The following is a 13,009-nucleotide window of genomic DNA, read 5'->3' as shown; positions in this document are numbered from 1 at the left end:
TGGGGGGGGGGGGGGGTTATATGGCTGCCCACGTCCCGGCCCTGTGCCCCCTCCCCTCCTGCGTCTCTGTAACCTGCGGCTTTAGCTGGAGATGTAGATATAGCGGTGTAAGCAACAAAGAGACTTATCTTCATCTACGGTTCCCCAGAAATGTCGTCTAACCGTGGAAACTGTGAGTCACCCCCAAACAGAGGCGGAGGGCGAGGCCCCCACATCCAGGGTCATTAGTACAGTCCATGCTAATGATAGTGAGAGTTATAGTAGATATTAGGACACGTCATCTGTATCTGATCTGTGGGGTCCGACGCCCGACACTGCCAGAGATCGGCTGTTTGAAGCAGCCTCCCCACAGCGCCGTACATTGTATAGTGGCCGTGCTTGGTACTGCAGCCCAGGCCCATTCACTTCAATGAGGCAATGTGACCAATGAACGTGACATCACAGGCGTAGGAAGATGCTGTGACAGCCGATCCGCTTGGGTGGCGGGAATCGGACCCCACTGATCAGATATTGACGACCTATCCTGAGGATAAGTCATCGATATTCTAGTACTGGAAAACCCCATTAGTATCAGATGGGTGGAGGTCAGACTCCGAGCGCCACCGTCTCACTAGCGGTAGCCATCTCCGGCGGATGAACAGCCTGTCAGATCCGTGCTACCGCTAGTGCACCGTGCCGCCAGAAGTCCTGCTCTGGCCCCATTCACTATGATGGAGGTCCGGCCGCAGCGCGGCAAACATGCCGAGAGGCGGCCAGAATAAAGCTGTAGCATGTTGCAGTTTTATTCCGGCCGCCTCTCAGCGTGTGTTGCCATGCTACAGCCGGACCTCCATTATAGTGAATGGGGCCGGATGGGACTTCCGGCGGCACGGTGCACTAGCGGTAGCACGGATCACCGCTGGAACAGCCTGCCGGAGAAGGCTACCGCTAGTGAGAAAGTAGCCTGAAAGGCTGAGGCGCTCAGACCAAGCACAGCGCCATCCATTGTATAGTGGCTGTGCTTGGTATCGCAGCTCAGCCCATTCACTTTAATGGGACTGAGCTGCACTTTTGTCATGTGACCGATAGATGTGACATCACATGGCCCCAGAAAAGCTGATCAGGAGGGGTGCCGGGACCCCACTGATCAGATATCCATGACCTCTCCTGAGATTGTTTGCTGTTCCTTTTTACTACTATCATCGGTGTAGTTATAACTGCCAGAATTAATGTTTTTATTGACAGTAGGATGCCTAATAGTATTAGTATTTGTACTATCGGTATGTGTATAATCAGTAGTATGAGCAGTATTCTTAATAGCATTATTACTAGTAGAAGCATCAGTAGTATGGAAATATCAATACTGTTGGTAAAGTAATTATTGGTGAGAATCAGTCTTTATTAAAAAGTGTATAAGTGTATAAGTATTACCGGTGTATTAGTGCCAGTAGTATGATGATAGTATTATTATTAAGCCTCATGCACACGACAGTTGTTTTTCTCGGTCTCCGTTCCATTTCTTTTCCGGATAGGATGGGGACCCATTCATTTCAATGGGTCAGCAAAAAAATGCTGATAGTTCATTAGTTTGTGTTTCGCGTCTGTTGTCCGTGTTTCCCTTCAGCAAAAAAAATTGTGCACGTCCTACTTTTTTCACATTTGCGGACAAGGATAGGCATTTATTACAAGGGATCTGTGGGAAAAAACTGATCCTCCCCAAAAAACGGATGCCGCATCCATTTTTTTTGGCGGATGCACAATTTGCGGATGCAAAAAACAACTGTCGTGTACATGTAGCCTAACAAGTAGTAATAGGAGGATTATCAGTATTTTACCAGTACTCTCAGAGGTATTAGTATTGCTATGGTTATTCCTATACCTATTATCTGTACTAATATTATTATCAGTATTATAAGTATAACCACTTACTGTCCTTTTCTATTAGTAGCAGTGTAGCTGTACACTTTATTATTTGATGCATAGAGAAGTATAGGTAGTAGTAATAGGATTATTACAAGTAGTAGTAGTATAATTATATATTACATAAGTATATCAGTATAAGTAGCAGTATTATTATCAGTATGATTAGTAGCAGGATGTGTATAGCCTGCAGGAGTTACTCTTTACATTATTATATAATAGAGTATCATTGGTAGTAGTAATATGATTATCAGAAGACTAGTAATGGTATATGTATTATCAGTAGTAGTAACAGTATTTTTAGTAGCAGGATGTGTATAGCCTGCAACAGTTACTCTTCACCTTATTGTTAGTAGTATAGAGAGTTACAGCAGTATTAGTTTAGCAGTATAAGTATTATCAGTATTAATATTATTAGTAGCTGTATAAGTATTATTATGAGCAGTATGTGTACTATCAATAGTAGTATCAGTAATATTTTTAGTATCAGTATTATTAGTAGTAGTAGTAGTAGTTGTATTATCATTATTATTAGTACAATTAATAGTATTATAGCAGTATAAGTATTATCAGTAGTAGTAATGGTAGTAGCAGTATTATTAGTATCCGTTTTATTAGTAGAAGCATAGGTATAATTATTAGTAGTAGCAGTAAAAGTATTAACACTAGTACTATCAATATTCTTAGTAGTAGTATAGCAGTATTAGTAGTAGTATCAGTACCGGAATACCCTGCAGCAGTTACTCTTCCCCATCCAGGACACCACAGACCCCCTCACAGGAGCCCACCCCTCCTTACACCTGCAGACCCTTCACTTCTGGCTCTGGAGCTGCTGACAGTGGAAGGTCTTGATGTAGTCCACCCCATGCCCCCCCATCACCACCATTTCTCCATCTCTGCACCCCCATCCCATCTTTGGGGGGCTCTTTTCCACCTCTTTGGTGGAGCCTTCTCTTTGCTGGCTCTTTTGCTTTCTCCTTCTTCTGTGCAGCAAGTTCAGGACTGAAGCTTTCAGCTGAAAGTTTCATTTTTGAACATCTGTCACCAAGAAGGAAACCAAAGTGACATCACTTCCCCAAAAAGAAGGGGACACAGAGTCAGAGAGCAGAGCAGGCTCACACCCAGCCCGCCCCAGCTCTGCTGCAGAACCTCACCTGGACATGGCCTCCTCCTGAGGCTCCTGCAGCACCTGCTCCTCAGCTCCACAGGAGGTGACATGGACTGCACCATCAAGGTAGGTGATGATGGAGCTGCAGAGGAGCCCCAGGAGCCGGACACCATGGACTGCAGCCACCCCCTTCCTTCTTCCCCTGTGACACTCAGCCCTGGGGCGGTTATTCCGAAGCCCCAACTCTTTCCTTCTGGTACCAGATTTCCTCTTCCTTTAGTGGTTCATGTCTCAGCTTAAATAACAACAAGCAAAAACCTCCAGTTCTAGAGCTCAGAGCTGGGACCAGGGGAGCACACCAGCCAGGATGGGGAGCCTGCAGCAGGCACTTGGGGGGTCATCAGGTCTGGGGGGGCCACCACCTGCTGTCCATGGACAAGAAGGGAGGAAGAGTCCATGGTGCTCAGGATCCTGGGGCTAAACAGGTGGGTGATGGAAGTGCAAGGGTGTCCTAGAGATCAGAGGAGACCTCCAACCATACATGGTCCCCAGGCAGGTGTCCTCTGCTCTCACTGTCTGAATCCACATCGATGTCGCTTACTGTCACTCATTATTACATTTATACTATTCAGTAATGTCTGCACATACTGCTGTGTTTTTAGGTATTTATTTTTTGACTCGGAAATCATAAATTATGAAAATATAATAATCGTGTTTATTGGATATTTTTTTATAGTTTTTATGTCATCATTCGTTTCCTCTATTATTTTATAATAGAGACAGAGATAGATAGGAGATAGGAGATAGATAGATGAGTGGAGCTACTGTATGTTGTACAATACTCGCTCATGCTCGTTTTATTTAAAATTATTTATTTAGCATTTAATTTATTATTTTTATTTCGCATTTGTACCTTTTTTTGCTACATATTTAGTATTTTTTATTTCTTTATTTTTATTATAATTCCTCCACATTGGTACCCCCCATATTTTATTTTTTATTTATTCATTTATTCTAATTCTAATAAGAACGCTCTTTGCTCTCCTCACAATGATCGGTCCGGTCCGGATTTATTATAACTGCCGCTAAAAGCTGCACAATCATAAAAATCAAGAGATAGATGAGATCTGGGCGCCAAGATGATGATGATGATGATGGCTGCTCTGCTGTAGTGTCAGGTTAGGGCGCCTATGAGCTTAAAAACCCCTCTCTATGGGCATCTGGTGCATTTTTATTTTTATTTTTTTACTTCTTCATATTTTATTCGTTTTTCTGTATATGTTATTTGTCTTTTATTTATGTTGCTTATCATATTTCTATATTACTATTTCTATTCTCTGTGATGCACTGATGTGTTTTTTTTTTACTATGGATTAATTTTCTATGTATAGATCAGATATCATTTTCCCTTAGTAGATCATTATTATTGTTAATTAAGAATTAATGTATTTTTTATGTTTGTGCATTTTATTATGTTTGTATTGGTTTTATAATGAAGCACTGTATTACTTCAGGAGAATTTTTTATTTATTGATTTAACTTTTTATTTAGTTATGTATCAACTTCGTTTTTATATCTGACAAGGTTACTAAAAACTAAAAAAAGCAAAATATATAGTTGTTAGTGTTAATTAATTTAGGAATTCATGCATTTTTTTACTTTTTTTCTGCATTTTTGGTTTGTTTTTGTATTCGTTTTCTCTTGTGGTATTATTTAAAAGTTTATTTTAAGTATTTTTTTCCTGCTTTTTATTTAGTTATGCATCAATTTCGTTTCTTTATGAGAAAGGTAGCAAATAATCCAAATATATAGTTATTATTGTTAATTAATTAATTTTTTTATTGTTGTGCATTTTTATTTTATTTTATTCGTTTTATTCAAGTTTTAATTTCAAAGATATTATATTTATATTACTCTACTATAATTATAGTATTATATTAGATTTGGACCCTAACTTTTTTCACTGTGCTTTTGTTTTTTTTTGTTTTTAAATATATATGAGAAAAGAAAAAAAGCAGCACACATTAATGGCGGGTGCAAATCCTTCCAAGGACCTGTGACCAAGGTCCCATATAAATATACATATATATATATATATATATATATATATATATATTTATTATTTTATAATATATACTTTTTATCATTTTTTTATATAATATATATATAATTTTGTTCCCTTTTTTATAATATATATTTTTTATTATTTATTACATTTTTATATTATATTATATATATATATATATATATAAAAATGTTGTTACTTTTTATTTATTGAGGCAAAGGTATCAAAAAATCTAATTGCATAAATCTTCCTGGTGGGCTCCATCCTGCTCTTCAGCTGTGGTACTCTCAGCCTGTGGCTGTCAGGGCATGCTGAGAGTTGTAGTCTGACCTCAGGTTGGAGAACTCTATTTTACATAGTAATACGTTGGATGACGTACATATAAGTCGTGCATAATATACAAGATTCTGATTGGAAACACAATGAATATCGACACCTGATCCAGATAAATCCATATTCCTGGGGTCAGAGTCGGTTCGGCCTCAGGACAGTTTTGCAGAAAATGCTATTTAGTGACAGTTTTCGTTCGGTTTTAGGTATGAGGAAGCTGCTGTTTCCGCAAAGAGCAGCAGGTTCAGGGAGGGAGGGGTTAACCCCTTGGTGGTAGAATTGGTTGACAGATAAAGATGTAGCAGACCTCACTGTGTCATGCACCAGATACAGCTGCAGTGCTGTGTAAAAAGCACCAATGACACACTCAGCTCTGCTACATCTCTGTGTAAAACTACACATGCATGCACAACAAATGCAGGTTTGTTTGTTTTGTTTTTGTTTTTTTCATTTTTTGCACATGACAAACTCAGCTTTGCCACATTTTGCAGATCCATGTTAGGCATTTCTAATAATGGAGGAAGATGTATAATACATAATACATGGTGATTTCTTAAGCACTTGCACATGTGCTATTTCCATATGTAAGCATGCATAAAAAACATAAAACACAAAAAGGTTCAGGACGCCAGAAATTACCCAACTATTGATTTATTATTTTTATAGAGTACAGATGTAGTAGTGATGACTTTGTCATTGACTTCTTTGGAACGGTGCCATTAGTACATAGTGACGACTGAACCAAAAGTGGAAGGCTTTACCTGCAGTCCCATGCAAAACTGATTTTAATTAGCAAATGGTTTAGGTCGCAGGGTACGATATGAAATGGATTGTACAGGTTTAGCAGAGCTGACATTGTCATTGGACCCTTTGGCACTGTGCCGTCAGTACGTTGTCAGGACTAGTAGGCTCTACTTGCAGACTAGAAATCCAGGACCGCATTATGAGTTGCTGCACATGACAAACTCAGCTCTGCATCTCCATATTACATTTCTATATGAATGCATGCATACCATGTATCAGAATCATGTGTTCAGACACCAGAAGGCACAGAACGTATAATACATTTCTCAGAAAACATCCTGCAGAAAACCTGTGTCCTGTGTAGTAATGCAATTGCGCCATTTTCCACTACAGCCCTGTAATTGTATTCTTAAAGGGCCATAGCCGTATTTATAATCCTTCTTTAAACATGGAGGTTATATATGATTATAACATCCGTAGCAGATAATTTTTGTGCACAGCAACTCAGAATGATCTGGCGGTCACCGTTACTGCTGGTGTCAGTGGTGCAGCTCCAAATGTATTATTGTACTGCTGGTGTCAGTGGTGCATCTTCAGATGTTGTATCATTGTATGCTAGTGTCAGTGGTGCCGTTCTAAATGTATTACTGTATGCTGGTGTCAGTGGTGCAGGTCCAGATGTCATATCATTGTATACTAGTGTCAGTGGTGCAGCTTCAGATGTTGTCTCATTGTATCCTAATGTCAGTGGTGCAGCTCCAGATGTATTATTGTATCCTAGTGTCAGTGGTGCAGCTCCAGATGTTGTCTCATTGTATGCTAGTGTCAGTGGTGCATCTCCAGATGTATTATTGTATCCTAGTGTAAGTGGTGCAGCTCCAGATGTTGTGTCATTGTACTCTGGTGTCAGTGGTGCAGCTCCAGATGTATTATTGTATTTTAGTGTCAGTGGTGCAGCTCCAGATGTTGTATCATTGTACTCTGGTGTCAGTGGTGCAGCTCCAGATGTATCATTGTACTCTGGTGTCAGTGGTGCAGCTTCAGATGTATGATTGTACGCTGGTGTCAGTGGTGCAGCTTCAGATGTATGATTGTATGCTGGTGTCAGTGGTGCAGCTTTAGACGTATGATTGAACTCTGGTGTCAGTGGTGCAGCTTCAGATGTATGATTGTACGCTGGTGTCAGTGGTGCAGCTTCAGATGTATGATTGTACGCTGGTGTCAGTGGTGCAGCTTCAGATGTATGATTGTACGCTGGTGTCAGTGGTGCAGCTTCAGACGTATGATTGTACTCTAATGTCAGTGGTGCAGCTTCAGATGTATCATAGTACGCTGGTGCCAGTGGTGCAGCTTCAGATGTATCATAGTACTCTGGTGTCAGTGGTGCAGCTTCAGATGTATGATTGTACTCTAGTGTCAGTGGCGCAGCTTCAGATGTATGATTGTACTCTGGTGTCAGTGGTGCAGCTTCAGATGTATCATAGTACGCTGGTGTCAGTGGTGCAGCTTCAGATGTATCATAGTACTCTGGTGTCAGTGGCGCAGCTTCAGATGTATGATTGTACTCTGGTGTCAGTGGTGCAGCTTCAGATGTATGATTGTACGCTGGTGTCAGTGGTGCAGCTTCAGATGTATGATTGTACTCTGGTGTCAGTGGTGCAGCTTCAGACGTATGATTGTACTCTGGTGTAAGAAGTGCAGCTTCAGATGTATCATTGTACTCTGGTGTCAGTGGTGCAGCCTCAGGTGTATGATTGCACTCTGGTGTCAGTGGTGCAGCTTTAGATGTATTATTGTATTTTAGTGTCAGTGGTGCAGCTCCAGATGTTGTATCATTGTACTCTGGTGCAGCTTCAGATGTATCATTGTACTCTGGTGTCAGTAGTGCAGCTTCAGATGTATTATTGTATGCTGGTGTCAGTGGTGCAGCTTCAGACATATGATTGTACTCTGGTGTCAGTGGTGCAGCTTCAGATGTATGATTGTACGCTGGTGTCAGTGGTGCAGCTTCAGACGTATGATTGTATTCTAATGTCAGTGGTGCAGCTTCAGATGTATCATAGTACGCTGGTGCCAGTGGTGCAGCTTCAGATGTATCATAGTACTCTGGTGTCAGTGGTGCAGCTTCAGATGTATGATTGTACTCTAGTGTCAGTGGCGCAGCTTCAGATGTATGATTGTACTCTGGTGTCAGTGGTGCAGCTTCAGATGTATGATTGTACGCTGGTGTCAGTGGTGCAGCTTCAGATGTATGATTGTACTCTGGTGTCAGTGGTGCAGCTTCAGATGTATGATTGTACGCTGGTGTCAGTGGTGCAGCTTCAGACGTATGATTGTACTCTGGTGTAAGAAGTGCAGCTTCAGATGTATCATTGTACTCTGGTGTCAGTGGTGCAGCCTCAGGTGTATGATTGCACTCTGGTGTCAGTGGTGCAGCTTTAGATGTATTATTGTATTTTAGTGTCAGTGGTGCAGCTCCAGATGTTGTATCATTGTACTCTGGTGCAGCTTCAGATGTATCATTATATGCTTGTGTCAGTGGTGCAGCTCCAGATGTATCATTGTACTCTGGTGTCAGTAGTGCAGCTTCAGATGTATTATTGTATGCTGGTGTCAGTGGTGCAGCTTCAGACATATGATTGTACTCTGGTGTCAGTGGTGCAGCTTCAGATGTATGATTGTACTCTGGTGTCAGTGGTGCAGCCTCAGATGTATGATTGTACTCTAGTGTCAGTGGTGCAGCTTCAGATATATGATTGTACTCTGGTGTCAGTGGTGCAGCTTCAGATATATGATTGTACTCTGGTGTCAGTGGTGCAGCTTCAGATGTATGATTGTACTCTGGTGTCAGTGGTGCAGCTTCAGATGTATGATTGTACTCTGGTGTCAGTGGTGCAGCTTCAGATATATGATTGTACTCTGGTGTCAGTGGTGCAGCTTCAGATATATGATTGTACTCTGGTGTCAGTGGTGCAGCTTCAGATGTATGATTGTACTCTGGTGTCAGTGGTGCAGCTTCAGATGTATGATTGTACGCTGGTGTCAGTGGTGCATCTTCAGACGTATGATTGTACTCTAGTATCAGTGGTGCAGCTTCAGATATATGATTGTACTCTGGTGTCAGTGGTGCAGCTTCAGATATATGATTGTACTCTGGTGTCAGTGGTGCAGCCTCAGGTGTATGATTGCACACTGGGTCAGTGGTGCAGCTTCAGATGTATGATTGTACTCTAGTGTCAGTGGTGCAGCCTCAGATGCATGATTGTACTCTAGTGTCAGTGGTGCAGCTTCAGGTGTATGATTGTACTCTGATGTCAGTGGTGCAGCCTCAGGTGTATGATTGTACTCTAGTGTCAGTGGTGCAGCCTCAGGTGTATGATTGTACTCTGGTGTCAGTGGTGCAGCCTCAGGTGTATGATTGCACACTGGGTCAGTGTTGTGTAACCTCAGCAGAACACTCGCACATCCTCCTCCCATTTACAGAAACTGCTTACTCAAAACAGCGCAGTTAACCCTTCCCCTTCACGCCGGGTGCATCTACAGTGCGTGTGGAAAGTCTTCAGACCCTTCCACTTTTGTTATGTTTCTCCTTGTGCTAAAATACAAAAAGTATCCAGTTCTTCCCCATCGTTCTGCGCTCAACCGCCCAGAATGAGAACGTGAGAACAGAAGGTTAGAAATCTTTGCAAACTTATTAAAAAGGAACATTTTGCATTCAGACCCTCTGCTGTGACACTTGACATTTAGCTCTGGGACCTCCCGTTTCACTGGATCATCTCTGAGATGTTTCTACACCTTGATTGGAGCCACCTGTGGTAAAGTCAGTGGATTGGACATGACGTGGAAAGACTCAACCAGGTCATGAGGAGGAAAGAACTGCCTTTAGAGCTCAGAGACAGGATTTTGTGGAGGCACAGATCTGGAAAAGGGGGACAAAAAGGTTTTGCTGCAATGAAAGTTCCCAAAAGCCCAGTGGCCTCCATAAATTCTTACATGAAAGAAGATTGGAACAAGACTCTTCCTAGAATGAAGTAATTGGGGGAGAAGGGTTTTAGTAAGAGAGGTGACCAAGAACCCAATGGTCATTCTGGCTGAGCTTCAAAGATTCTGTGTGGAGATAGGAGAAACGTCCAGAAGGTCAACCATCACTGTAGCCTTTACCAATCTGGGCTTTATGGCAGAGTGACCAGAAAGAAGCCTCTCCTCAGTAAAATACACATAAGTTTGCACAAAAAAAAAGCACCTAAAGGACTCTTAGACTGTGAGGAACAAGATCCTCTGGACTGATGAAACCATGAATGAACTTTTTTGGCCTCAATTCTAAGCATGGAGAAAACCAAGCCCTGCTTATCACCTGCTCAATACCAGCCCTACAGTGAAGCATGGTGGGGGCAGCAGCATGCTGTGGGGACTGGTCAGGGTTGAGGGAAAGTTGAATGGAGCAAAGTATGATCCAGAGCTCTGGACCTCAGGCTGGGATGAAGGTTCACCTTCCAACAAGACGATGAGCCTAAGCACACAGCCAAGACAACACAAGAGAGACTGATTAGGGACAACTTTGTGAATGTCCTTGAGTGGCTTGGCCAGAACCCTGACTTGAACCCAATTGAACATCTCTGGGGAGACCTGAGAATGGCTGTCCATCAACGGCCCCATCCAACCTGACAGATGTTGAGAGGATCTGCAGAGAAGAAGGGCACAAAATCCTCAAATCCAGGTGTCTAAACCTTGTGGCATCATCCCCTAGAAGACTGGAGGCTGTAATCACTGCCAAAGGGGCTTCAACTAAGGGCTCTTGCACACGACCATATGCCCTCCGAGATATAAGGTCAATGAGCGGGTCATATGTCCCGGAGCGGCATTGATCATGCGCACGGGAGCACACGGCATCATAGATTACAATGATTCTGTGCACATCGGGCCGCCCACGGGACTATTGTCCCGCACTCCTATGATCTTATAAGTGCGGGACAATAGTCCTGCGGGTGGCCCAACGTGCACAGCATCATTGTAATCTATGATGCCGTGTATTCCCGTGCACACGATCAATGCCGCTCCGGGACATATGGCCCGCTCACGGACCGGATGTCTCGGAGGGCATACGGTCGTGTGCAAGAGCCCTAAGTCCTGAGTAAGTCCTGAGTGAGATACCGGACTGGATTCCTGCTGAGTGCAGGAGCGCACGGCGTCATTGGTTGCTATAACGCCGCGTGCTTCGTGACGCCGCTGTTGTACAGTAATACACTTGTATAGATCATACGAGTGTATTGCCAGTCCGGTATCTCACGGACCGTGTTCCACGGACGTGTGAAAGTTACTGCAAGATTTTAGTTTCTCCTCTTCAATAAATTGGCAAAGAGTCTGTTCTCACCTTCTCATTATGGGGGTCGAGCGCAGAACGATGGGGAAAAACTGGAATTCTTTTTATTTTAGTACAAAAAGCAAAACAAGAAGTCACGAAAAGTGAAAAGGTCTGAAGCATTATATATATATAGGAAATAGACTCTAGAGCCAAGTGACTCCACATGAGGTTGTCTTCTGCTGGAACTTTGGGGCCCTTTATGATGTTAAACCCTGGGGCCACTGGAGGATCCTCTGGTATTCTGGTGACTCAGACCACCCTGCATTCACAGATAGATACACACAAATACACATATATCTACAGTATCTCACAGAAGTCAGCACACCCCTCACATTTTTGTAAATATCTTATTCTATCTTTTCATGGGACAGCACTGAAGATCTGATACCATGTACAGTAGTCAGTGTACGGCTTGTATAACAGTGTAAATTGGGCGTGCCCCCAAAGTAACTCAACACAGAGCCATTCATGTCTAAACCGCTGGCAACAAAAGTGAGGACACCCCTAAGTGAACATGGCCAAATTGTGCCCAAAGTGTCAATATTTTGTGTGGCCACCATTATTTTCCAGCACTGCCTTAACTCTCTTGGGCATGGAGTTCACTAGAGCTTCACAGGTGGCCACTGGAATCCTCTTCCACCTCTCCATGATGAGATCACGGAGCTGCTGGATGTCAGAGACCTTGCGCTACTCCACCTTCCGTTTGAGGACGCCCCACAGATGCTCAATAAAGTTTAGGTCTGGAGACATGCTTGGCCAGTCCAGTACCTTTACCCCTCAGTTTCTTTAGCAAGGCAGTGGTCATCTTGGAGGTGTTTGGGGTCGTTATCATGTTGGAATACTGCCCTGCAGCCCAGTTTCCGCAGGGAGGGGATCGTGCTCTGCTTTAGTATGTCACAGTACATGTTGGCATTCATGGTTCCCTCAATGAACTGTAGCTCCCCACAGCTGAAGCCCCAAACCATGACACTCCCACCACCATGCTTGACTGTAGGTAGGACACACTTGTCTTTGTACTCCTCACCTGGTTGCCATCACACACGCTTGGCACCATCTGAACCAAATAAGTTTATCTTGCTCTCATCAGACCACAGGACATGGGTCCAGTAATCCATGTCCTTATTTTGCTTGTCTTCAGTAAACTGCAGGTTTTCTTGTGCATCATCTTTAGAAGAGGCTTCCTTCTGGGATGACAGCCATGCAGACCAGTGTGATGCAGTGTGCGGAGTATGGTCTGAGCACTGACAGGCTGACCCCCCACCCCTGTAACCCCTACAGCAATGCTGGCAGCACTCATACAACCTCTGAGCATGTCCACTCAGCTTCTCTGGTCGACCATGGCGAGTCCTGTTCTGATGGAACCTGTCTTGATAAACCGCTGTATGGTCTTGGTCCCCGTGCTGTAGCTCAGGTTCAGGGTGCTGACAATCTTCTTATAGCCTCGGCCATCTTTATGTAGAGCAACAAATCTTTCTTTCAGATCCTCAGAGAGTTCTTTGCC

General features: G+C 43.1%; 1 protein-coding gene across 3 annotated transcripts in view; it reads left to right on the top strand.

Annotated features, from left to right (window-relative positions):
• Positions 1-2,994: 2,994 nt before the first annotated feature.
• LOC122929121 (Friend leukemia integration 1 transcription factor-like) overlaps positions 2,995-13,009 on the top strand; it is a 46,291-nt gene continuing 36,276 nt past the window's right edge. Inside the window, exon 1 of one of the 3 annotated variants that reach the window (XM_044282605.1) lies at positions 2,995-3,133. In XM_044282605.1, coding sequence (XP_044138540.1) covers positions 3,116-3,133 — 18 coding nt within the window. In that variant the 5' untranslated portion in view covers positions 2,995-3,115. Of the gene's footprint in view, positions 3,134-3,342; positions 3,493-13,009 lie in introns of those variants that run through there. The other 2 variants (XM_044282602.1, XM_044282603.1) reach the window with 2 other exon arrangements.

Source organism: Bufo gargarizans, chromosome 2 (genome assembly GCF_014858855.1).
Source record: "Bufo gargarizans isolate SCDJY-AF-19 chromosome 2, ASM1485885v1, whole genome shotgun sequence".
Taxonomy (NCBI): domain Eukaryota; kingdom Metazoa; phylum Chordata; class Amphibia; order Anura; family Bufonidae; genus Bufo; species Bufo gargarizans.
Note: the sequence above shows the minus strand (reverse complement) of the source record. Positions and strands in the feature narration are given on the sequence as shown.